The 25,782-nt window shown below is 40.0% G+C and overlaps 1 protein-coding gene across 1 annotated transcript in view; it reads left to right on the top strand.

The window, feature by feature from the left end:
• The window catches only part of GALNTL6 (polypeptide N-acetylgalactosaminyltransferase like 6), a 909,229-nt gene that overhangs the window by 770,919 nt on the left and 112,528 nt on the right, over nucleotides 1-25,782 (top strand). The window contains exon 6 of the mRNA XM_043487121.1: nucleotides 48-165. Coding sequence (XP_043343056.1) covers nucleotides 48-165 — 118 coding nt within the window. The remainder of the gene's footprint in view (nucleotides 1-47; nucleotides 166-25,782) is intronic.

Below are 25,782 nucleotides of genomic sequence, written 5' to 3'. Positions count from 1 at the left end.
TCCCCGGTGCTCAGAGCCCTTTAAAGATGGTTTTATTCCTTTCACAGGTCTCCCGTTATGGCTGGAGGTCTCTTTGCTGTGGATCGCAAATGGTTTTGGGAGTTGGGTGGCTATGATCCAGGTCTGGAGATCTGGGGAGGAGAGCAGTATGAAATTTCTTTCAAGGTAAGCCGCCAGCACCCTTGCCACACTAGGTCGGCCTCTTTTTGACAATTCTAATGGAGTGGCGACATTTCGTTTTGTGACCTATGTTATAAATTGACATCGAAAACAGACATGTCATTTCCCCACCTCAGCTTTTGGCTGAGAGAGGCTGCTTCCTCCTGAAGCTTCAGAGAGACGCAGTCACGCCATCAAAGTCAAAGCAGAGGAGAAAGAGCTCGGGGTCCCACTTGCAGGCAGGAGCCGCGCTGCGCGAGCGCCCTGAGGCTCCACCGGCAGTGCGTTCCTTCTCAGGCCCCCAGAGCAGACAGACAGGGGCAAGGAGGTGACATAGTGGAATTACTGGAGCTTCTGCCCTTTGTGCTTGTTCTAGAACAAACACAATACTTTAGAGAAGGAGATGGCAACCCACTCCAGTATTCCTGCCAGAAAAATCGCACAGAGGAGCCTGGTGGTCCACAGTCCATGGGGTTGCAAAGAGCCAGACACGACTGAGCGATTTAATGATTAAATGATGTATATACGTATAACTGAATCTTTATATAATTCCAAAACAAGTGAGTTTTTTATCTGAAACTACTCAGGTTTCGTTTCCACTTGCTTGGACCATAAGTACTCCTGAAATTATATACTTTATTACATATATTCTCAGTCGTTCAGTTGGGCCTGACTCTTTGTGACCCCTTAGACTGTAGTCCACCAGGCTCCTCTGTTCATGGGATCATCCAGACAAGAATACTAGTGTGGATTGCCATGCCCTTCTCCAATCGAACCCGCTCTTCTGCATTGGCAGGCAGATTCTTTAACCACTGAGCCATCCAGGAAGCCTTTATTACATATATATGCATGCATATATTCTGATATACATATACATGATATATAAATATATAATAGTATATCAAATTTCAGGATTTGTAAATGACAACATTTACTACAACTTATGAAGATCAGATAATCAAAGCAAAATAAACTATGCAAAAGGTTTTCTTTTTTCCTTTATCCTTGTCATTATTCATACAGAAGATAGTGATTCTCACAAAATTTACCACACTGAAATCTCAGTAAATGAATCAGCTCTCTTAATTACCCCTATCATAAAGTCAAACCAATTCTTGCTAAAATAAAATGTATCCTGAATACAGTAAAAGTCAAACCTAATAGTCTAGCTAAACTTTTTTAATTTATGCATAAAAGAAATTTATAAAACTGGTTTTTATTCAACTGTAATAACCATATTCAGTGTGTTAACAGAAATGTTATGTTGTCTCCAAAGTGTCATAAAATAAATATCCCCAAAGAGAAACTCAGGAGACATGACGGCAGGCTTCAGGACATCTAGAATTTTCAATCTGATTGCTGGCAATAAACCTGGAAACACTATTTACTAAATCAGTGCTTCTTTTCACCATTATTGAAACACATCTAATTTCACACTTAGGCACTGTTTCCTCAAACTTCTGTACAGGTGCACTTATACCATTTATTCAATGATACAATGATTAAATGATACACAGATGCTAGGCCAAGTGCTTTACATGCATTATATATTTTAAAACCACAGCTCTAAGAAGTTGGTATTATTCTATTTTATAGATGAAGAAACTGAGACTTAAAAGTTTTAAAGATTTTTACATTAACTTTTTTAAGTTCTAAAGATTAAATAAACTACCTGGTGTTGCTTACGGATAAAAATGCTCAGTTTGACTCAATTGCAGAGAATACAGAAACACAAAATTGCCCGTTCACCCAAGTCATATCTGCCAACACCATTCCCAAGTTCACAGTTATATTGTTAGTCTTTAGCTAATGGTTCCACTCACTGAACAGAGGAGCATGTCTTCATTATAGCCCAAGAGCATGGCCGTGAACTCCGTGCTGACTCTGGCAAAATACTACTGATATCAGATGTGGTCCAAAGCTGGAAGGAATTACAATAATTCCTTCCACTGGAAAAACAGAAAATTGCATTTGACTCCAGCAGTAAAGGAAAATACAGCGTTGCTACATTTGCAATATCATCAGAACTCAAAGAACACTTTTTACTTTTCACAGTTCAAGAGTTTTTTTGGTTTTTATATTCTCTCAATTCCTGAGTTCTTTAGGTCTAAAATGCTATTAAGAAAAAATCTGTATTGTACAATAATAAATAGTGGAAAGAGTGTAAAGAAAAGGGAACCTTCTTAATACCGCTGGTGGATTATAAATTGCTGCAGCCACTGAGGAAACCAATATGGACGGGTTCCTTAAAAAACAAAACATTAAGAGTTGCTATATGACCCAGCATTCCCACTCCTGGGCGTGTACCTGGACAAAACTACAATTCAAGAAGATACATGCACCGCTGTATTCACAGCAGCACTAGTTAAAATAGCTATGACATGAAGACAACCTAAATGCCCATTGACAGAGGAATGGATAAAGATACGGTGCATATATATACAATAGAATGTTACTCAGCCATAAGAAAAAGAACAAAAAAAGATGTCATTTGCAGCAACATGGATCAACCTAGAGATTAACATACTAAATGAAATGTCAGACAAAAAAAGACAAGTACTATATAGTATCATTTATATGTGGAATCTAAAAAAAAAAGAAAGCTACAAATGAACTTATTTATGAAACAGAAATAGACTCACAGACATAGAAAACAAACTAGTTACCAAAGGGGTAAGCAGGGAAGGGATAAATTTGGAATTTAGGATTAACAGACACACACTACTATACGTAAAATAAACAACAAGGACCTACTGTATAGCACAGGGAACTATATTCAATATCTTATAATAACCTAAGAATCACCTGAAACAATGTAAATCAACTATGCCTCAATTTTTTTAAATTTATTGAATTATTATTTATTTGACTATGCCAGGTCTTTAGTTGTGGCATGTGGGATCTATTAATAAATTCCCTGACCAAGGATTGAACCCAGGCTCCCTGCACTGGGGGCATGCATGCCTAGCCACTGGACCACCAGGGAAGTCCTTATACTTTTTAAAAAATTATTTAAGAAGAAAAAAAATGGAAAAAGAAAACCTGTATTAAAGAGATACCTGACTTTGAATAAAGAACCGGGTGTAGATAAAAGGACTGCGGGAAATCTGAGAGTTTGCAGAATGGACATCTGCATTCTACATCACAGGGGTATTTTTAAGACAAATATAAACTTGAACCTCTCACGTCGCTATCACTTCTATCTATTGCTTCTTTTCAGGGTGACCTGGGGTTTTATTACCCCACTTCCTCTTTCTCCCATTATCTGTCATTCTGAAGGTTATAATTGGAATGCAGCCCTGCTGTCTTTGTCTAGAAACCATGGAAACACAGCTAGAGGTTCAGGACTACATTGCCCCAGGTTGTTTGATGGGAACGCCAGATTCTTTGTCAACAGCTCTGTCTTATGGGGTCCCATTTCAGACACATCCCTCTGTCCTTCCCGCCACTGTGGGCTGAGCTTGGGCTTGCTGTCCCTCTCTGTCAGTACTTGGAACATGAGGGGAACATACTCAAGCAGGTTTTGGCAGAATTTGCATGGAAGATGATGAATATTTTCCATATGAGATAAATCAAAAGAACTGTCTACAAATAGCTCTGCTCAAAGGCATTTTAAAAAGTCAAAGAAAAATCAAATATCCATATTTGGAGAAAAAGTACTTCCCTAGTAGCTCAGTTGGTAAAGTATCTGCCCACAATGCAGGAGACCCAGGTTCGATCCCTGGGTCGGAAAGTACCCTGAAGAAGGAAATGGCAACCTACTCCAGTACTCTTGCCTAGAGAATTCCAAGGACAGAACTGACCTTGGGGTCCCTATCCCTCTCTATTAGTACTTGGAACATAAGGGGGACATATTCAAGCAGGTTTTGGTGGAATTTGCACAGAAGACGAGGAATATTCTCCATATGAGATAAATCAAAAGAATTGTCTACAAATAGCTCTGTTCAATGACATTTTAAAATGGACTCTGTGGGAGAAGGCGAGGGTGGGAGGTTCTGAGAGAATAGCATTGAAACAAGTATACTATCAAGGGTGAAACAGATCACCAGCCCAGGTTGGATGCATGGGACAAGTGTTCGGGGCTGGTGCACTGGGAAGACCCAGAGGGATGGGATGGAGAGGGAGGTGGGAGGGAGGATCTGGATGGGGAATACATTTTAAATCCATGGCTGATTCATGTCAATGTATGGCAAAAACCACTACAATATTGTAAAGTAATTAGCCTCCAACTAATAAAAATAAATGGAAAAAAAAGTCAAAGAAAAATCAAATATCTGTATTTGGAGAAATAGTCCATAAATTGTGATTAATTTTACCATGGGAAGCACTGTCAGATACTCGGTGGTCAGCCCTCCAGGCTTGGGAGAATGTACAGACAACTGAGAATTCACCAGTCTATTTCACACCATCATAAAGAAATTGTTTCAAGTCTGAAACTTAGAAACTCTCATTCAAAAGACTTTGGTCTAAAAGAAAAAAAAAGACTTTGGTCTGCATTTGTCATCAGGCATCTTTGCTTGCTGTTTGCACGTCAACCAAAGAATCATTTCACTGACGTTTACAAGATTCTGTGGCTGAATGAAAATATGTCCAGAGAAGTGTGTGTGTTAGTCTCTCAGTCTTCTCTGACTCTTTGTGACCATATGGACTGTGTAGCCCTCCTCTGTCCATGGCGGCTCCTCTGTCCATGGAATTCTCCAGGCAACAATACTGGAGTGGGTAGCCACTCCCTTCTCCAGAGGATCTTCCTGACCCAGGAATTGAACCCAGGTCTCCTGCATTGCAGGCAGATTCTTTACTGTCTGAGCCACTGAGAAAACCAAGGTGGGGTGGGGGAAACCTCTGCTTTATATCAAAAGGCTGAGTTTGGGGTCAGACGGTGTTGGCTATGAGGGCACCTCAGTTCTCTGTCTCTCTGAATATCTTTCCTTTTTCTAAGATCTGGCAAGGTGAGATTTCATGCCATCACACAGAGACCAGCACAGCATACCACAAAAACGTTTCTGTGGTATTTCATGACACAGTCAAGGAAAAGAGCTCTCTAGAGAAATGATCCATCTGCCCTGTGCTCAGGCTCCAATCTCTTTTAATATGAATCTGAATTCTCACATGACCCAGAATTATCCAGCTGCCTTTCAAATGTTGCTAGGTTACCAGCTGCCAGGAGGAAAAAGCACCATTAAGTCAGACACTCAACTAGCTCTTACTGATCATCTAATTTACATCAGGGTGGCATTCCAGGTGCTCAGGTTGGAGATGCAGCTGGGAACAAAAGGGCTTCCCAGGTGGCATTAGTGGTAAAGAACACACCTGCCCATTCAGGAGATGTAAGAGATGCAGCTTTAATGCCTGGGTCAGGAAGATCCCTTGGAGGAGGGCATGGTAACCCACTCCAGAGTCGTACACGATTTAGTGACTGAACAACAGCAAGTGACCACCTCTGTCACGTGCTCTTGTCCTTCCCATCCGTTAAGCTTAAGGTTCGGATGTGTAAGGAAATTATAACTTACCTCTCACAATCTTTCAGCCTTTATCAGTCACTAATTCATTCAGTGGGAGTTTATTTATTGATTACGACGTGACAACTCTGGGCTAAGCTCCGAAAATTCAAAGATAAATGTGAAAAAAGGCTCTCCAGTTGCCACCTGGAGAATTAATTTATTCCAATTTCTCAGTATTGTTTGGAATATATGTTATCTCCATATTCACAGAAATAACTTAATATACACAGGAACCTCTTCAGCAGCCTCCCTCCCTGTTCTTTTCTTCTCTTTCAACTGATCTCCAGTTTTTACTCATTTAATTCCCTGAGTCGCTTTATTTTCCCCTCCTAAAAGCTCACAATTGCTCCTAAGAACCAAACAAATCAAATCAGCGTACTGAATCATAAACCACGAAACTTTCCCTCAGTTGTCTGCCTCACCTGTCTCCAGCTACACGGCAAACCAGCTGAAGGGGTGCTTTCCTTTCCTTCCCAGAAAAGATGGAAACACATCCATCTATCACTGTCCTTGTTTATTGCAGAGATTTTTAGCTAACCAGACTTTGCTCTGTTCCTGAAAGTTTGAGTTATTCCCTCTAAAATATTCATCAGAAACCTTCACCATGAATCCATGTGCCCTGCAAGCTAGACCCTGCAGAAACATGCAAGAAAGCCCAGTACGAGCCTTCAGGTCAAACACAACTGAGATGGGTATTTCACCCATTAAACATAAACATCAGATAAAGCAGAAAAGCACAAAAAACTTGGGTTAAGCATCTCCTCTAGGGCGTCCCTGATGGCTCAGTGGTTAGGAAACTGCCTGCCAGTGCAGAGGACGCGGGTTTGATGCCTGATCCAAGAAGATCCCACGTGCTGTGGAGCAGTTAAGCCCATGCGCCACAACTACTGAGCCTGTACTCTTGAGAACCCCAACTACTAAGCTCGCGCCCCCAGAGCCTATGCCCCAGAAGAGAAGCCACCTCAATAAGAAGCCCACACACTGCGGGGGCCACTAGAGGGTGGCCCCCGCTCAACACATCTAGAGAAAAGCCCATGCAGCATCAAAGACCCAGCACAGTCCAAAACAAACCTCCTCCAAAGTAAAACAGACAAAGGTACATTTATTCACAGTCTTCTAATGCAAGAGAAGCCAAAGCTGTTCCTTCTGCATTTGGGTCCTCGAGTTGGGGTAAACTAGAGATGCATGGAACACATCCACTTTGCATCCACCAGGAGTCCCAGCTTGGACTCCTCTAAACTGAAATGAGAGGGACTTCCCTGGTGGTCCAGGGGTTAAGACATCACCTTCCAATTCAGGGGATACTGGTCTGATCCCTGGTTGGAGAGCTAAGATCCCACATGCCTTAAAAAAAAACAAAACATAACATAAAACAGAAGCACTATTGTAACAAAGTCAATAAAGACTAAAAAAAACTGAAATGAGAACCTGAAGATACCTGGAAGCTATCTTCATGCAGTCATAGAATCCTTCTGATTTTTTTACGATTTTTACTTGACTCTTTAGTATTACTTCACCCACACTGATTTGACAGCAATTTTTAAACAATTCCATCTTTTAAACTCCTCAAATTAGTTTTGATATGAGCAACAACTCTTTCCATAACACTATTTCATCAATTCAAATGATACATCATCAAATTACATAATTATACTTTTTTTTAACTGGCACAATCCTGTTTGGGAAGAAATACACTGCCTTTGGGCTCTTTTTTTAAGATTTTTTTTTTGTGTGTGGGCCATTTTTAAAGTCTTTACTGAATTTATTACAATATTGCTTCTGTTGTTTATGCTCTGGTTTTTTGGCCATGAGGCTTGTGGGGTCATAGCTCCCTGGCCAGGGATCAAACCTGCACCTTTTACATTGGAAGGTCATGTCCTAACCTCTGGACCACCAGGGAAGTCCCAATTGCCCTTGAGAGACACCCAACTGCAAGCCAAGGATTCCAGTGAATCCAGGACAGCCTGTATGCATCATGGGTCCACCTCATATGAATGCTATTTGCCATGTTTACTGAATGACTAGAGTGATGGTTTAGACATTAAATTGAGGAAGTGGATTCAGACCTTGCTGTCAAAAACTCTCAATCTCATAAGAGACAGGGAAAGCTCGTGTTGCAAGGGCGGGGGCATTGCTGTCTCCGCACGGAGGCAAATCACCCAGCTCCGGGCTTCGGGTCTGGGGTGAGGCCTTGTCCTCACTCAGGCGCCCCAGTTCCCTGCTGTCTGTCCAGGGGGCTTACAGGTACACCAGGCAACTGAGTGGCCAGTGCCACACAGTGGCGAGGCAGGGTAGGGGCCGTCTCCGTGCCCTTCCGTGTGACCCTTCCAGGCTGCACGCTGGTCCTACAGACCAGCTCTCAAGCCAGTCTGCAGGTCGTCACTTCTGTTCCCTTCCCTCGGGCCCCATCTTGTGTAGTCTCTCTGTTGTTGTTCAGTGGATAAATCGTGTCCAACTTTGTGACCCCATGAACTGCAGCACACTAGCCTTCTCTGTCCAACACTATCTCTCTGAGTTTGCTTAAACTCATGTCCATTGAGTCAGTGATGCCATCCAACCATCTCATCCTCTGTTGCTCCCTTCTCTTGCCCTCAATTTTCCCCAGCATCAGGGTATTTCCCAATGAGTCAGCTCTTTGCATCAGGTGGCGAAAGTATTGGAGCTTCAGCTTTAGCATCAGTCCTTCCAATGAATTTTTAGGGTTGACTTCCTTTAGGATTGACTGGTTTGATCTTCTGGCTGTCCAGGGGATTGTCAAGAGTCTTCTCCAGCACCAGAGTTCAAAAGCATCAATTCTTTGGCACTCAGCCTTCTTTATGGTCCAACTCTCACATTCATACATGACTACTGGAAAAACCATAGCTTTGACTATAGGGACCTTTGTGGGCAAAGTAATGTCTCTAACCTGGGAGGAAAAAAAAAACAGTCCTAAAATAAGCCTGGAAGGTTTCTTTGAATCTTTGATCTATGTGACTGTGACTAGGAAGAAAATGCCCCCAGAGAAAAAAATAGAAGATGGAAAATGCACTGAACATAACAAAGAAAATACTTAATACTGCCACACAGAAATAAACACAACAGCTCAAAGAGACTAAAATATGCCTGAGATTTTAATAGATGGCATCCATTTATTTTGCATCCCTTTCTGATTTTTAAAAGCTTCACATGGAGCTACCTGTGTTCCGAAGTCCTGGCCATTCTAGTCTTCCTATACTGGTAATAACTGTTATTTGGCCCTTTAGCAGGGAAAAGTAATGACTTAGCATTTAAAGGTCATTGAATTTAATTTCTTATTCCATTCAACACTAATGCAAGGTAAAAATATAATTTCTATTTCATAACTGCAAAGGCAAGCCATTACCTAGTTAATATCAAAGAAAGGAGCAGAATTCAGGTTTGCTCTACAAACCATTAGCCTAATTTCTCTTAGCTGGAAAAAAAAGTAGATTTTATGTCCTCTGTGTGAAAGTGGCTACTCTAATTCTCTGAAACCACTTTAAAAAAGAAAAGCAGTTTCTTCCCAACTGAATTTTATCCAATATGGGGGTTGACAACTCCTGTTATGATTTAATGTAAAATTTAATATTTTACTGTCTTTAAAATGCAATGGCTATTCAATAAGATTTGCATATACACAATAGAGACTGATCATTGATTATAAAACACTCAGCTTTTTATTCAAACAAAGTAACAGCCATCAATTTGGAATTTGCTAGAGTGCAAGAAACTATAGTCTAGAGCTTAGTCTCATTACAGAGCTTCTCAAGAACAAACATGGATTTTAATTGTTTGTACTTGGAAAATCAAACTTGATAACCTCACTAAATTAGCGGAATTTAAAGTTCCCAACATAGTATATTGAGCTTCCCTGGTGACTCAGATGGTAAAGAATTGGCCTGCAATGTAGGAGACCCAGATTTGATCCCTAGGTTGGGAAGATCCACTGGAGAAGGGAATGACACCCCACTCCAGTATTCTTGTCTGGAGAATCCCATGGACAGAGGAGCCTGGCGGGCTACAGTCCATGGGGTCACAGAGTCGGACATAACTGAGTAACAAACATTTACTTAACACTTAACATAGTATTTCAGAGAAAGCGATGGCAGCCCACTCCAGTACTCTTGCCTGGAAAATCCCAGGGACGGAGGTGCCTGGTAAGCTGCAGTCCATGGGGTCGCTAAGAGTCGGACACGACTGAGCGACTTCACATTCACTTCTCATTTTCATGCATTGGAGAAGGCAATGGCAACCCACTCCAGTGTTCTTGCCTGGAGAATCCCAGGGACGGGGGAGCCTGGTGGGCTGCCATCTATGGGGTCACACAGAGTCGGACACGACTGAAGTGACTTAGCAGCTTAGCAGTAACATAGTATGTAGCCATCAAAAAACTTTTAAGTGTATTTATGGTTCAACAATTGAATATTATACAATTATAATTTACACTTTTAAACTGGAAAAGAAAGGTCTGCTCTTATAGAACACTCACAGCAACAACAAAAAAAGAATATGAAACAGAAATAGGAAAAAAAACCTACTCTTGACAAAAGTATCAGATCTCTTACCCCCAACCACAGTGTATAAGGAAATTATCACATGCAGTAAGATCAATTCAGTGATGGGCTTTCCCTGGTCATCCAGCAGTTAAGACTCTGTGCTTCCAAGGCAGGGGGCACAGGTTTGATTCCTGGTCAGAGAACTATGATCCCACACACCACGTGGTGTAACTAATAATAATAAAGTCTTCATTAAGGAAAATATAATAATAACAAAATTATTTTTTTAAAAAAATATCAATTCATTGATGATAAATTGGGGCAGGAGACATGGGTTCAATCCCTGGTCCAGAAAGATCCACATGCTGTGGAGCAACTAAGCACGTGGGGCACAACTACTGTGCCTGTGCTCAGGAGCCTGGGAGCCTCAGCTACTGAAGCGGCACAGAAAGAAAAGCCATCACAATGAGAGGTCCATGTGCCGCAACGAGAGAGTAACCCCCTCTCTCCACAACTGGAGAGAGCCCACGCAGCAATGAAGACCCAGCACAGCCGAAAAATAAAATACACTTTTAAAAACTAATCATATCTTTTTAAAAAAATTGATGGTAAATCAGGAGCAAGGGAAGACAGAATGTCCAGCTACAAGTCTCATTTAAAGTCACCAGACCTCAGTTGCCCAAAGTATTTGGGGGAAATCCTAAGAAGAAAACCAACAATCACTTGTTCGAAATAGTAGCAACAGGAATGACTGCCAGTGGCCAGAGCTTCTTTGAACTGAGTCTGGCACCAAAGAGAGGCAGTGCATGGCAGACTGGGGGCAGGTCTGAGGAGGTCTATACAGACCAGCCATGTTTGCAGGAAGCAGGCTGTTAGTGAGGCAGAATGGAGGAAAAATACTCAATATCCAAGCAGCCCTACAGCAGCTAGTTTCTGTTGGATGCAGCCAATAAAGGCTAAATGAATTCACTCACACACAAAATCCTGTGTCATAAAGTGAATGCTTACCGTCATTGTTAAGAAGGACACACCCTACTCAAAGATTAATTACAACCTTTTCAAGGAAATAGCATATTAAAATACTGTAAGAAAAAAAGGAAGAAAAGATCAGGAATGGTCATCAAAATCATGTTGCTGTATATATGTTATAAATTCTTCTAAGAGGTTAATGAAGTCATTGATTCTGTAAAACAATGTGACATGCTGAGCTTGCTGAGATTAGACAAAATATTGAAAGAAAGGAGATTTAAAAAAAAATAAGCAGCAGCAATTGGGATATAATGAAAAAGCCAAAAAATGAAAGTCACATTGAAAGCAACACAAAAGAAAAAAGAATGTACTGAAAATATAGAGGGACATAAAAGATAAGACTGAGAAAAAGGAACAAAATGAAATTAAAATGAACCAAGTTAAAAGTGGGGCTTCCCTAGTAGCTCAGCTGGTAAAGAATCCACCTGCAATGCAGGAGACCCCGATTCAATTCCTGGGTCAGGAAGATCTGCTGGAGAAAGGAATGGCTACCCACTCCAGTATTCTTGGGCTTCCCTGGTGGCTCAGCTGGAAAAGAATCCGCCTGCAATGCGGGAGACCTGGTTTGATCCCTGGGTTGGGAAGATCCCCTGGAGAAGGGAAAGGCTACCCACTCCAATATTCTTGCCTGGAGAATCCCCATGGACAGAGGAGCCAGGTGAGCTATAGCCCACGGGGTCACAAAGAGTCAGACACAACTGAGTGACCAACTACAGCACAAGTTAAAAGTAGTAGAGTGGAATGATATGGAGGATAAAGGAGCTCACATTAGTGTTAAAAGGAAAAGAGGTAAATTAATGTATTTCAAAACCTAGGAGATACAGCTGAAGCAGTGTTCAGAAGAAAAGGTAAATTCTTTTCAGAAGAAAAGGTAAATTCTTAAATTCCTACATCAACATAAAAAAAGAATAAAAAATAAACAAACTAAACATCCATATTCAGTTTGCAAATAAAAAATAAATTAATCTAAGGAAATATTAATAAGCACTTGAAAAATCAATAATTTATAAAACCTAAAACTAGTAGTGCAATAGCTGATTCTTTAGAACCAAAAATAAATCACTGATAAGAGATATAGATAGGTTTGGAGACAGATTTAATTAGTTAGAAAATAGTTAATTAACATTTATTAGAAAAAGAATACATAAACTCTGACTGGAGAAGGAAATGGCAACCCACTCCAGTATTCTTGCCTGGAGAATGCCATAGACAGAGGAGCCAGAGTTGGACACAACTTAGCAACTAAACCACCACCACCACCATATATAAACTCTGAAACAACCTAAATGTCCATTGACAGATGAATGGAAAAAGACAATGTGGTACACATACACAATAGAATATTAATCAGCCATAAAAAAAGAATAAAATAATGCTGTATGACCAACATGGATGGACCTAGTGATCATCATACTAAGTAAGTTAGAGAGTGAAAGACAAATATCATGTGATATTGCTTCTATGTGGGATCTAAAAAAAGGGTACAAATGAGCTTCTCTGCTAAACAGAAATAGACTCAAAGACATAGGAAATAAGCTTATGGTTAACAAAGAGAAGAGTAAGGGAGAGATAAATTAGGAGTTTGGGATTAACACATACCCACCACTATATATAAAATAGATAACCAATAAGGACCTACTGTATAGCACAGGGAACTCTACTCAATATTTCATAATAAACTATAATGGAAAAGAATCTGAAAAAGAATAAATATACATAAATGTATAACAATCACTGTGCTGTACACCTCAAACTAACACAACATTGTAAATCAACTATACTTCAATAAGTAAAATAAAAAATTTTTAAATGGATAAAAAAATTTCAGAAATTTAAATAATCATAAGAGATTATTCTGCGCAATTCTATGCAAATACAATTAAAATTACAGGGGAAATGGATGATTTTTAACAAAATATAAATGACAAAACTGACTTCCAAAAAAAATCTGAACTGACTATATTCATTTTCTATCACTACACAACAAATTACCAGAAACTTAGTGGCTTAAAATAACACAGAATTTTCCCACAGCCTCTGGATCTTAATCCAGCATCTCTCAACAGGGCCTCTGCTAAGGAGCTCACAGGGCGGAGATCAAATTTTCGGCCAGATCCGTCCTTCTCTGGAAGCTCAGCCAGCAAAGACCGGATTCCAAGTTGACCCAGCGTGTTGGCAGGACCCATCTCTGTGGCAGTGGGCAGAGCCCCCAAGGCATTGCTGGTTGTTGTCTGGACAGGACTTTCACCAGCAAGAAGCCCCGCCTCTGGTGCTCACCCTGTGGTCTTCTCCCTGGTCCTCTCATAACAGAGAGACCTTCTTCTTCACACGTCACATCCCCATATCTCTGCCTTCAGGGAGGGCTTTTTAGACTCACTTGTGAGGTCAGGCCTCCCAGGACAACCTCCCTTCTGATAAACTCCACTTCAGTTGCTAAGTCATGTCAGACCCTGTGTGACCCCATGGACTGCAGCACACCAGGCTTCCCTGTCCTTCACTATCTCCCGGAGTTTGCTCAGACTCATGACTATTGAGTCGGTGATGCCATCCAACCGTCTCATCCTCTGTCGTCCCCTTCTCCTCCTGCCTTCAATCTTCCCTAGGATCAGGGCCTCTTCCAGTGAGTCGGCTCTTCAAATCAGGTGGCCAAAGTATTGGAGCTTCAGCTTCAGCATCAGTCCTTCCAAAGAATATTCAGGGTTGATTTCCTTTAGGATTGACTGGTTTGATCTCCTTGCAATCGAAGGGACTCTCAAGATTAACTCAAAGTCAACTAAACTAGGACCATGATTACATATGCAAAGCCCTTTCACCTTTGTCATAACGTCACCTAAATCAAGCGATGAAACCATCACACTCACACACCTTCCTATACTCAAAGGCAAGAGATTATTATACAAGGACATTAGTACCTTGGAGTGGGGATTTGGGGTCCATTTCAGAATTTCTGCCTACTGACACTGCCCAGTGACCATAGAAGAATTAGAGAAAATTGTCAAAAAGCTACCTCTGATGAAAAATAAAGCACTAGACCAGATTAGTTTCCTTCAAACTTTGAAGGAACACATCCCGCAATGGTTTTCAAAAACTGCTCTCTAATAAGAAAAAAGATATATTTCAAATTGATTATACAGCTAGAATAACATTGAAAACAAAACCTGACCAAGATCACACACACACACACAGACAAACCAGAAAAGTGCAGACACATATAAATACTAGCATTAAAAATAATAAAGATCACACAACAGAGTAACTGTTCAAAGGCTAACATACCAAAATAAGTACAGTTCTAGGAATTTCCCCATTAGCTGATTTCACGTTATTTAAGATTATTATGAGGACTTCCCTGATGGACCAGTGGCTAAGACTCTGTGCTCCCAATGCAGAGGGACTGGGTTCAATTCCTGGTCAGGGAACTAGATACCACATGCCACAATTAAAAGATCCCACATGCCGCAACTAAGACCCAGAGCTGCCAAATAGATAAATCATTTTTAAAAAGATTATTCTGAAGGTAGCAGTCAATTCAGTTAGACAAGAGATAATATAAGAGATATAATAGCCGGAAAGGAGGAGAGAAATTTTTCACTAATTGCAAATGGTATTACCATATACCTACCTGAACAATTCAAGTTGAACCAACTGAAAAACTACTATGAATAATAAGAAATTCAGTAAGTTGCTTGGGTAAAACATGTCTGTGTGTGTCTGTGTAAATATACAGAAAATAATAGCTTTATATATGCAAACAACCACCTAAGGGAAATCACTATTTACAACAGTAGGGAAAAACCAACCAGGAATAAACTTAAATGTCTATATCTCTAGGAAGAAATGTTATAATTTTACTGAGGGATATACAAAAAGCCTTGAGTAAATGAAAATTCATAGTGAAGACTGTTCTCCCTAAATATAGGTGTGCTGTGTGCTTAGTCACTCAGTGGTGTCCAACTCTTTGCAACCCCATGGACTGTAGCCCACCAGTCTCCTCTGTCCATGGGATTTCCCAGGCAACAATACTGGGTTGTTGCCATGCCCTTCTCCAGGACATCTTCCCAACCAAGGGATTGAACGCAGGTCTCCCGCATTGCAGGCAGGATTCCCTTACTGAGTTATCAGGGAGATCCCCTCCTTAAGCATACTCATATTTTAATGCCATCCCAGTAAAAATGGTAACTTGAATTTTGGACGATGGTGGGGGTGTTAAACAGGGAACTAGTTATGCTTTTAATTCATAATGGAAAACAAACAGAATAAAAAAATTCTGGGGGGAAAGGTAATGGGGGCTAACATAGATAATCAAATATAGAAATTAGACAGAGATATCTATGGCACAGAATTTGAATAGATCCAGATAATATGGGAATATAGCATAAGATGAAGTAAACATTTCAAATCAAAAGGAAGACAGCAGACTCCTCAATAAATAGTGTGACACAACTACTTATCTCGAAAAAATTAAAGATGAATCCTGAGTGTGAAATGACACATGCACATGGATATTTATCTCAAGAAATATTGTTTTTACTGATGAAAAATGAAAAAAATACAAATATCCATCCTAGGGCTTCCCCAATGACTCAAACAGTAAAGACTTTACCTGCCAATGAAGGAGACCCAAGAGACGCAATATTGATCCCTGGGTCAAGAAGATCCTCTGGAGAAGGAAATGGCAACCCACTCCAGTATTCTTGCCTGGGAAATCCCACATACAGAGGAGCTTGGTGGGCTACAGTCCATGGGGTCGAAGAGTCGGACAAGACTGAGTGACTGAACACACATCCTAGTGTACTAATTAATCATTATTTACCTATACTATGAACTATGGAATAGCTTTTGAAAAGAATGCAACAGTTGTATTTTTACTAATTATCACTGGATATTATATGTTGTTATTACATTATTATATTATATTATGAACTATTATATTACATATTATTATATTATATATTATATATATAATACTATATATAGTAATAATATTACATATTACTATTAAGTGAAAAGGGGCAAGGTATACACATATGTGTAAAAATAAATATGGAGGGGAGATAAATTTTGTTATTTATGTTTAATAATTGATATATATAACATGTCTCATAGTATAATGTATGCACTTCTAAAATGACAATATTAGCTCCATATGCAGACAGATGTATGTTTTCACAGATGTATTCACATATCCAGGAAATATTTACTGAGAGCCTATTGTATGCCAGACACTGAGAATGTAATTGTCAAGAGAAGTGACAAGTTCTCTGTCTCAAAAAATTTAGTCTGAGGAGAGACAGAGCATAAATAAATAAGTGAATAAACAGGAAAATTTCTAATGTTGGTAAGTGGTAAAAAGAGTTCAATTGGCCAATATTACAAAGCAGGAGCTCCAGAGAAAAATGGTTGTACTTGGGATAATGGTTTTAAAATATTGGGTTGGCCAAAATGTTTGCTACGGATGGGACAGAAACCTGAACAAACTTTTTGGCCGACCCAATATTTGCATCGGTACCCAAGGCAGAGGGCTTCCCAGGTGGCTCAGTGGTGAAGAACCTGCCTGCAATGCAGGAGATGTGGGTTTGATCCCTGGGTCCAGAAAATCCCCTGGAGAAAGGAATGGGAACCCACCCCTGTATGCTTGCCTGGAGAATCCCATGCACAGAGGAGCCTGGCGGACTACAGGCCATGGGGTCACTAAGAGTAAAACACAGCTGAGCAACTAAACAACAAAACCAACAAACCCAAGGTGGGTGGTGGGGTGTGGGTGCGGTGCTTCCTGGCCTCGTTCTCACTCCTCCAACCCTGAGTGTCTCTGATGCAGCCATCGCCGTGGCCCCATGTGCAGCAAATGCTCCGAGTCACAGGACCCACAGATTCACAGAAGAAACTACAAAACTGTGACACTCCAGCGTCCCAAAGGGAGAGGGTGGTTCCCCAGGTCCCTGACCCCAAGCTGGTCCCTCGGCCCCCACAATCATTCATTTTCACACTCTCGTTCCCAAGTCAGGCCTCCAGCACAGTGGCAGAGAAACTACAGCTTTAATTAATAAACATTTCTCACTTTCCGCACAGTTGTCCAAAAGTCAAAAACCTCCCAGAGTGTTTAATTTATACTCCTGAAATAGTTTACCTGACACCCTAGAAGGGTATGACTCAATCTCATCTGTTTTTCCCTTAAGCTATCTCTATATAAACTCTCATGATGATGCTTTGTACAAATGGTTTTGTTAGAAATAAATTCTGTCTTATAAAATGTACTCTTTAGAAATCCTGTTTATGCCAAGGATGATTCTAAAATATTTTATACACCTTCTCCTTGCTTTTATGAGACGGCTATATCAAAAAACCTCTCCTTACTTCTGAGTCTGCGAATACCTCCAAGTGTAGTTGCGTTTTGCATCTAAAATGTGACAGAAGCCATTTTATGGCACACCATGTAACCTCGCATACACAAGAAAATATCTGAAGATGTTCCTATGGGGTTTCTTCCCCTATGATATTGAGCCTACGGGACATAAAAATAACCATTCTAATTCAACATGCCCAGAATTGATCTTCTAAAGAAAATATTAAAATGACTCTAAACTCATTCAGAAACTCAAAGATAAACAGAAACAGCTGCTAAATGTCTCACAAGCCAGTCTGAGATTCATTTCATTTACCCAACAAAAGGTACCTCAGGTGAAACAGAGCATTTTCAAGTTAAATTTTATGTCCATTGGCTAGAAGCCTAGCGGCAAATCTAAATTCCTTCCACTGTTACATCTTTTATGTCTTATGGCACTTTCCTAATTCCCTGTTTAATTTTATTTTAGTGTTTATAGACAGCTATAAAGAGAGCAAGATATACCAATTTACAAAGACGTCAGTATCTGGGTTCAGGTCAATTTCACTTCCTACTGAAGTCTTCTTCTAATATTGAGATTTTTAAGAATTTTTGTATTTTTTTTTCAGTTGCCATTATCCTTAACTAGAAAAACAAAATAAATCTAATTGCTTTAATGTATTAGTTCACTTCCCTACAAAAGTTCAAGAGATATAAGTATAGAAAATTTAAAAAAAAAAAAAAAAAACCTCTCCATACACTTCCCAAGCCCAAATCCTAATGACAATACAATAAGTCCTTTACATATGATTGAGTACCATTCCAAGAGTGCATTCAGTTCAGTTCAGTTGCTCAGTCCTGTCCAACTGTTTGCAACCCTATGGACTGCAGCATGCCAGGCTTCCCTGTCCATCACCAACTCCCAGAGCTTACTCAAACTCATGTCCATCGAGTCAGTGATGCCATCCAACCATCTCATCCTCTGTCGTCCCCTTCTTCCCCCATCTTCAATCTTTCCCAGCATCAGGGTCTTTTCCAGTCAGTCAGTTCTTTGTATAAGGTGGCCAAATTATTGGAGTTTCAGCTTTAGCATCAGGCCTTCCAATGGATATTCAGGACTCAATTCCTTTAGGATGGACTGGTTGGATCTCCTTGATGTCCGAAGGACTCTCAAGAGCCTTCTCCAACATCACAGTTCAAAAGCATTAATTCTTCAATGCTCAGCTTTCTTTATAGTCCAACTCTCACATCCATACATGACCACTGGAAAAACCAAAGCCTTGACTAGACGGACCTTTGTTGGCAAAGTAATGTCTCTGCTTTTTAGCATGCTGTCTGGGTTGGTCAAAGCTTTTCTTGCAAGCAGCAAGTGTCTTAATTTCACGACTGAAATCACCATCTGCAGTAATTTGGAGCCGCCAAAAAATAAAGTTTCTTACTGTTTCCATTGTTTCCCCATCTACTTGTCATGAAGTGATGGGACCAGATGCCATGATCTTAGTTTTCTAAATGTTGAGTTTTAAGCCAACATTTTCACTCTCCTCTTTCACTTTCATCAAGAGGCTCTTTAGTTCTTCTTCGCTTTCTGCCATAAGGGTGCTATCATCTGCATATCTGAGGTTATTGATATTTTTCCCGGCAATCTTGATTCCAGCTGGGCTTCTTCCAGTCCAACATTTCTCATGATGTACTCTGCATATAAGTTAAATAAGCAGGGTGACAATATACAGCCTTGATGTACTCCTTTTCTGATTCAGAACCAGTCTGTTGTTCCATGTCCAGATTCCTCAGGAGGCAGGTAATGTGGTCTAGTATTCCCATCTCTTTCAGAATTTTCCACAGTTTGTGGTGATCCACACAAAGGCTTTGGCATAGTCAATAAAGCAGATGTTTTTTCTGGAACTCTCTTGTTTTTTTTGATGATCCAACAGATGTTGGCAATTTGATTTCTGGCTCCTCTGCCTTTTCTAAATCCATCTTGAACATCTGAAAGGCCATGGTTCATGTACTGTTGAAGCCTGGCTTGGAGAAGTTTGAGCATTACTTTACTAGCGTGTGAGATGAGTGCAATTGTGCAGTAGTTTGAACATTCTTTGGCATTGCCTTTCTTTGGGATTGGAATGAAAACTGATCTTTCCCTGTCCTGTGCCACTGCTGAGTTTTCCAAATTTGCTGGCATATTGAATGCAGTACTTTCACAGCATCATCTTTTAGGATTTGAAATAGCTCAACTGGAATTCCATCACCTCCGCTAGCTTTGTTTGTAGTGATGCTTCCTAAGGCCTATTTGATTTTGCATTCCAGGATATCTGACCTAGGTGAGTGATCACACCATCATGGTTATCTGGGTCATGAAGATCTTTTTTGTATAGTTCTGTGTATTCTTGTCACCTCTTAATATCTTCTGCTTTTGTTAGGTCCATACCACTTCTGTCCTTTATTGTGCCCATCTTTGCATGAAATGTTCCCTTGGTATCTCTAATTTTCTTGAACAGATCTCTAGTACTTCCCATTCTATTGTTTTCTCTATTTCTTTGCATTGATCACTGACAAAGGCTTTCTTTTCTCTCCTTGCTATTTTTTGGAACTCTGCATTCAAATGGATATATCTTTCCTTTTCTCCTTTGCCTTTAGCTTCTCTTCTTTTCTCAGCTATTTGTAAGGCCTTCTCAGATAACCATTTTACCTTTTTGCATGTAAGTCCAATTTGTTTGTAAATCCAACAAGATTGGTCTAGGTATACAACTAACACAATTGGCTAATAGTACTGTACTGGAATATTTGGGTATTTCTCTAAAGAAAAGAAGTTGTTCCACTACAGAAAGCCAATCTTAAAGAGCTTTAAAGGAACTTTTATTTATTTTTAGCAGATGGTAAAGCCAGAAAATTAAAGCAATAGACTTAAAATCTAGAGGCATATATAAACAATTGTAAAAAGCAAACACTTTGCTTCTACTGCACCTACTAAGTTATAGAATAATGAGTTAAGGGAAATCAGGGATTGTGTCTTTAAACCATAGTGTTGAGTTGACCAAAAACTTCATTTGAGTTTTTCCATATTTTATGGAAATGAACTTCTTGGCCAACCCAATATTTTTACCTAAAGAAGCACTCTTGCATTCCAGTCCATTCTTTCTTCCCCAAGAATTAATGTTTCAAATAAACCAAAAAAATGATATATCCATTTTTATGTTCCACCTCAATCACTGTTTTTAAGAGTGTACTGTTACAGAGAACACAACGTCACGTCTTACAAACAGTGATCTTCTGAACAACATACCCTCTGAAACCCTACCACCCCATCCAGACCTCTTGAAGCTCATTAAATGCAGATAATAGGGCATGATTTTTTTTTTGTATACTGACACAGCAGAGCATTTCTTACTTTGAAAAATCTTAAGCAGATGGCCCAAAAACAAGAGCTCACCTCTTGAGACTAGAAACCACCGTATCCTCAGTAAAGACTGCAGATACATTACTCAGTTTCTGCTTTTATTACATTCCGGTCAACAAACAGAAAAAGCAAGTCAGGCCAAGGTCAAAATAAACTGTCCTTTTTTTCTCTCAATCTCAAAGGACAACCTCAAAGTCCAGGTTTCTAAGAATAAAGCAAAGCAATTGTGTACACGTACCTTTCCACTGTTGCCCTTTTTAGATCAAGGCAGGTCAAAAAGTACAGCTTTTATAACATCCAGCCTGAAAAAGTAGTTTAATAACAGACATGCCCTTTTCAATATCTACACACTAAAAATAAAGTTTTTTAAGTTAACAACCCTAATTTCCAGATGGATGATAAAGCAGTTGATTAGCTAATCTTAAGAAGTTTTTCAAACTTAACCCATCCAAGTCACACCACACAACTAGAAAACTATTTTCCAGACCCTGATACTTATTATTTATTTAAAACGTGCTATAGTTTTAATGTCAACCATTTCTTCACATCTTAATAAACTAGCTACAAATGAAAATAAGCTCAAGATAGCTTATTACCTTTTTTAATTTTAATTTTATTGGAGTACTTGCGTGTGTGCTAAGTCACTTCAGTCATGTCTGACTCTTTGCAACACTATGGACTGTAGCCCACCAGGCTCCTCTGTCCATGGGATCCTCCAGGCAAGAATACTGGAGTGGGTTTCCATGCCCTCCTGCAGGGATCTCCCCAAGCCAGGGATCCAACCCACATCTCTTATGTCTCCCACACAGACAAGCAGGGTCATTCCCACTAGTGCCACCTGGGAGTATAGTTGATTAACTGTTGTGTTAACCACAGTCATCAAGACAGCATGGTACTGGCACAAAGGCAGAAAGATAGACCAATGGAACAGAATAGAAAGCCCAGAGAGAAATCCACGAACCTGTGGACACCTTATCTTTGACAAAGGAGGCAAGGATATACAATGGAAAAAAGACAACCTGTTTAACAAGTGGTGCTGGGAAAACTGGTCAACCACTTGGAAAAGAATGAAACTAGAACACTTTCTAACACCGTACACAAAAATAAACTCAAAATGGATTGAAGATCTAAATGTAAGACCAGAAACTATAAAACTCCTAGAGGAGAACATAGGCAAAACACTATCTGACATAAATCTCAGCAGGATCCTCTATGACCCACCTCCCAGAATATTGGAAATAAAAGCAAAAATAAACAAAGGGGACCTAATTAAACTTAAAAGCTTTTGCACAACAAAGGAAACTATAAGCAAGGTGAAAAGACAGCCTTCAGATTGGGAGAAAATAATAGCAAATGAAGAAACAGACAAAGGATTAATCTCAAAAATATACAAGCAACTCCTGAAGCTCAATTCCAGAAAAATAAATGACCCAATCAAAAAATGGGCCAAAGATCTAGACAGACATTTCTCCAAAGAACACATACAGATGGCTAACAAACATATGAAAAGATGCTCAACATCACTCATTATCAGAGAAACGCAAATCAAAACCTCAGTGAGGTACCATTACACGCCAGTCAGGATGGCTGCTATCCAAAAGTCTACAAGCAATAAATGCTGGAGAGGGTGTGGAGAAAAGGGAACCCTCTTTACACTGTTGGTGGGAATGCAAACTAGTACAACCACTATGGAGAACAATGTGGAGATTTCTTAAAAAACTGGAAATAGAACTGCCATATGACCCAGCAATCCCACTTCTGGGCATACACACTGAGGAAACCAGATCTGAAAGAGACACGTGCACCCCAATGTTCATCGCAGCACTGTTTATAATAGCCAGGACATGGAAGCAACCTAGATGCCCATCAGCAGACGAATGGATAAGGAAGCTGTGGTACATATACACCATGGAATATTACTCGCCATTAAAAAGAATTCATTTGAATCAGTTCTAATGAGATGGATGAAACTGGAGCCCATTATACAGAGTGAAGTAAAGCCAGAAAGAAAAAACCCAACAGTATGCTAACACATATATATGAAATTCAGAAAAGATGTAATGATAACCCTATATGCAAGACAGAAAAAGAGACACAGATGTACAGAACAGAATTTTGGACTCTATGGGAGAAGGCAAGGTGGGATGATATGAGAGAACAGCATCGAAACATGTATATTATCAAGTGTGAAACAGATCGCCAGTCCAGGTTGGATGCATGAGACAAGTGCTCAGGGCTGGTGCACTGGGAAGACCCAGAGGGATGGGATGGGGAGGGAGGTGGGAGGGGGGATCAGGATGGGGAACACATGTAAATCCATGGCTGATTCATGTCAAGGTATGGCAAAACCACTACAATATTGTAAAGTAATTAGCCTCCAACTAATAAAAATAATTGGGAAAAATTAAAAAAAAACAATGTTGTGTTAGTTTCAGGTGTACAACAAAGTGATTCAGTTATAGATATACATATACTCATTCCTTTTTAGATTCTTTTCTCTTATAGATTATCACAGAATATTGAGTAGAGCTCCTTGTGCTATATATAGTAGGTCCTTCTTGATTATCTGTTTTATATATAGTGGTGTGTACATGTTCATCCTAAGTTTCTGATTTATCCCTCTTCCCCACATTTCCCATTTGGTAATGGGAAATTTGTTTTCAATATCTGAAAGCCTGTTTCAGTTTTGTAAATAAGTTCATTTCTATCATTTTTTTAAAACTAGATTCCACATATGAGTGATATCATACGACAGTTGTCTTTCTCTGTCTGATATACTTCATTTAGCATGATAGTCTCTAGGTCCACCCATGTTGATGCAAATTGCATTAGTTCATTATTTTTTATGATTCAGCTATATTCAGTGAACAGTGCAGAGTAGAGGAAAACAACAGAATAGGTAAGACTAGAGGTATCTTCAAGAAAACCAGAAATATCAAAGGAATATTTCATCCAAAGATGGGCACAATAAAGGACAGAAATGGAAAAGATCTAATAGAAGCAGAAGAGATCAAAAAAAGGTGAAAAGAATACACAGAAGAACTGTACAAAAAGGATCTTAACAACCCAGAGAGCCATGATGGTATAGTCACTCACCCAGAGCCAGACATTCTGGAGTGTGAAGTTAAGGGGGCCTAAGGAAGCCATGAGGTCACTAAGAGTCGGACACGACTGAGCAACTTCACTTTCACTTTTCACTTTCATGCACTGGAGAAGGAAATGGCAACCCACTCCACTGTTCTTGCCTGGAGAATCCCAGGGACGGGGGAGCCTGGTGGGCTGCTGTCTATGGGGTCGCACAGAGTCAGACACGACTGAAGTGACTTAGCAGCAGCAGCAAGGAAGCCAATAAAGCTAGTGAAGGTGATGGAATTCAAGCAGAGATACATAAAATCCTAAAAGATGATGCTATTGAAGTGTTGCATTCAGTATGTTAGCAAATTTGGGAAACACAGCAGTGGCCACAGGACTGGAAATGGTCAATCCTCATCCCAGTTCCCAAAAAGGACAGTACTAAGCAATATTCAAACCATCGGACAATTGCACTCATCTCCCATGCTAGGAAAGTTATGCTCAAAATCCTCCAAGCCAGACTTCAGCAGTACATGAACCGAGAACTTACAGATGTTCAAGCTGGGTTTAGGAAAGACAGAGGAACCAGAGATCAAATTGCCAACATTCACTGGATCATAGAGAAAGCAAGGGAATTCTAGAAAAATATCTACCTCTGTTTCATTGTCTACTCTAAAGCCTTTGACTGTGTGGATCATAACACTCTGTGGAAAACCCTTAAAGAGTTGGGAATACCAGACCATCTTACTTGTCTTCTGAGAAACCTGTATACAGGTCAAAAAGCAACAGTTAGAACCCTATATAGAAAACTGACCGGTTGAAAATTGAGAAAGGAGTACAACAAGGCTGTTATTGTCACCCTGTTTATTTAACTTACACGCAGAGCACATCATGCGAAACGCCAGGCTGGATGAGATTGCCAGGAGAAATAACAAGCTCAGATATGCAGATGATACCACACTAATGGCAGAAAGCCAAGAGGAACTAAACAGCCTAAACTGGAAGGAATTAAAGTGTAAGCATGATAGATTTCCTCTTCTTGGGCTCTAAAATCACTGCAGATGGTGACTGCAACCATGATATTAGAAGATGATTGCTTCTTGCGATGAAAGCTATAACAAACCTAGACAGTGTATTAAAAAGCAAAGACATCACTTGGCCAACAAAGGTCCATATAGTCAAGGCTATGATCTCTCCAGTAGTCATGTCTGGATGTGAGAGCTGGACAGAGTGCAGAAGAATTGATGCTTTCGAACTGTGGTGCTGGTGAAGACTCTTGAGCATCCCTTCAAAAGCAAGGAAATCAAACCAGTCAATCCTAAAGGAAATAAACTCTGAATACTCTTTGGAAGGACTGATGCTGAAGCTGGAACTCCAATACTTTGGCCACCTCATGTGAAGAGCTGACTCATTGGAAAAGACCCTGATGCTGGGAAAGATTGAGGGCAAAAGAAGAGGATGACAGAGGATGAGATGGTTGGATGGTATCACAGATTCAATGGACACGAACTTGGGTAAACTCCAGGAGATAGTGAGGGATAGGGAAGCCTGGTGTGCTGCAGTCCATGGGTTCATGAAGAGTCCAACATGACTTGGCAACTGAATATCAACAACAAAAACAAATATTCAATTGTACGTCTGTACACATCTTCTTTATCTATTCATCTGTCGAGGGATATTTAGGCTGTTTCCACACCTTCGCTATCATAAACAGTGCTGCAGTGAACACTGGGGTGCATGCCTCTTTCTCGATTACCTTGAAACTTATATTTAAGGATACTAGAGACCACAGCTTATATTTTTAATGGCAGC

The sequence above is a fragment of the Cervus canadensis genome, chromosome 14 (assembly GCF_019320065.1).
Source record: "Cervus canadensis isolate Bull #8, Minnesota chromosome 14, ASM1932006v1, whole genome shotgun sequence".
In the NCBI taxonomy this organism is placed as follows: Eukaryota; Metazoa; Chordata; class Mammalia; order Artiodactyla; family Cervidae; genus Cervus; species Cervus canadensis.
This window is presented reverse-complemented; position numbering and strand designations above follow the sequence as displayed.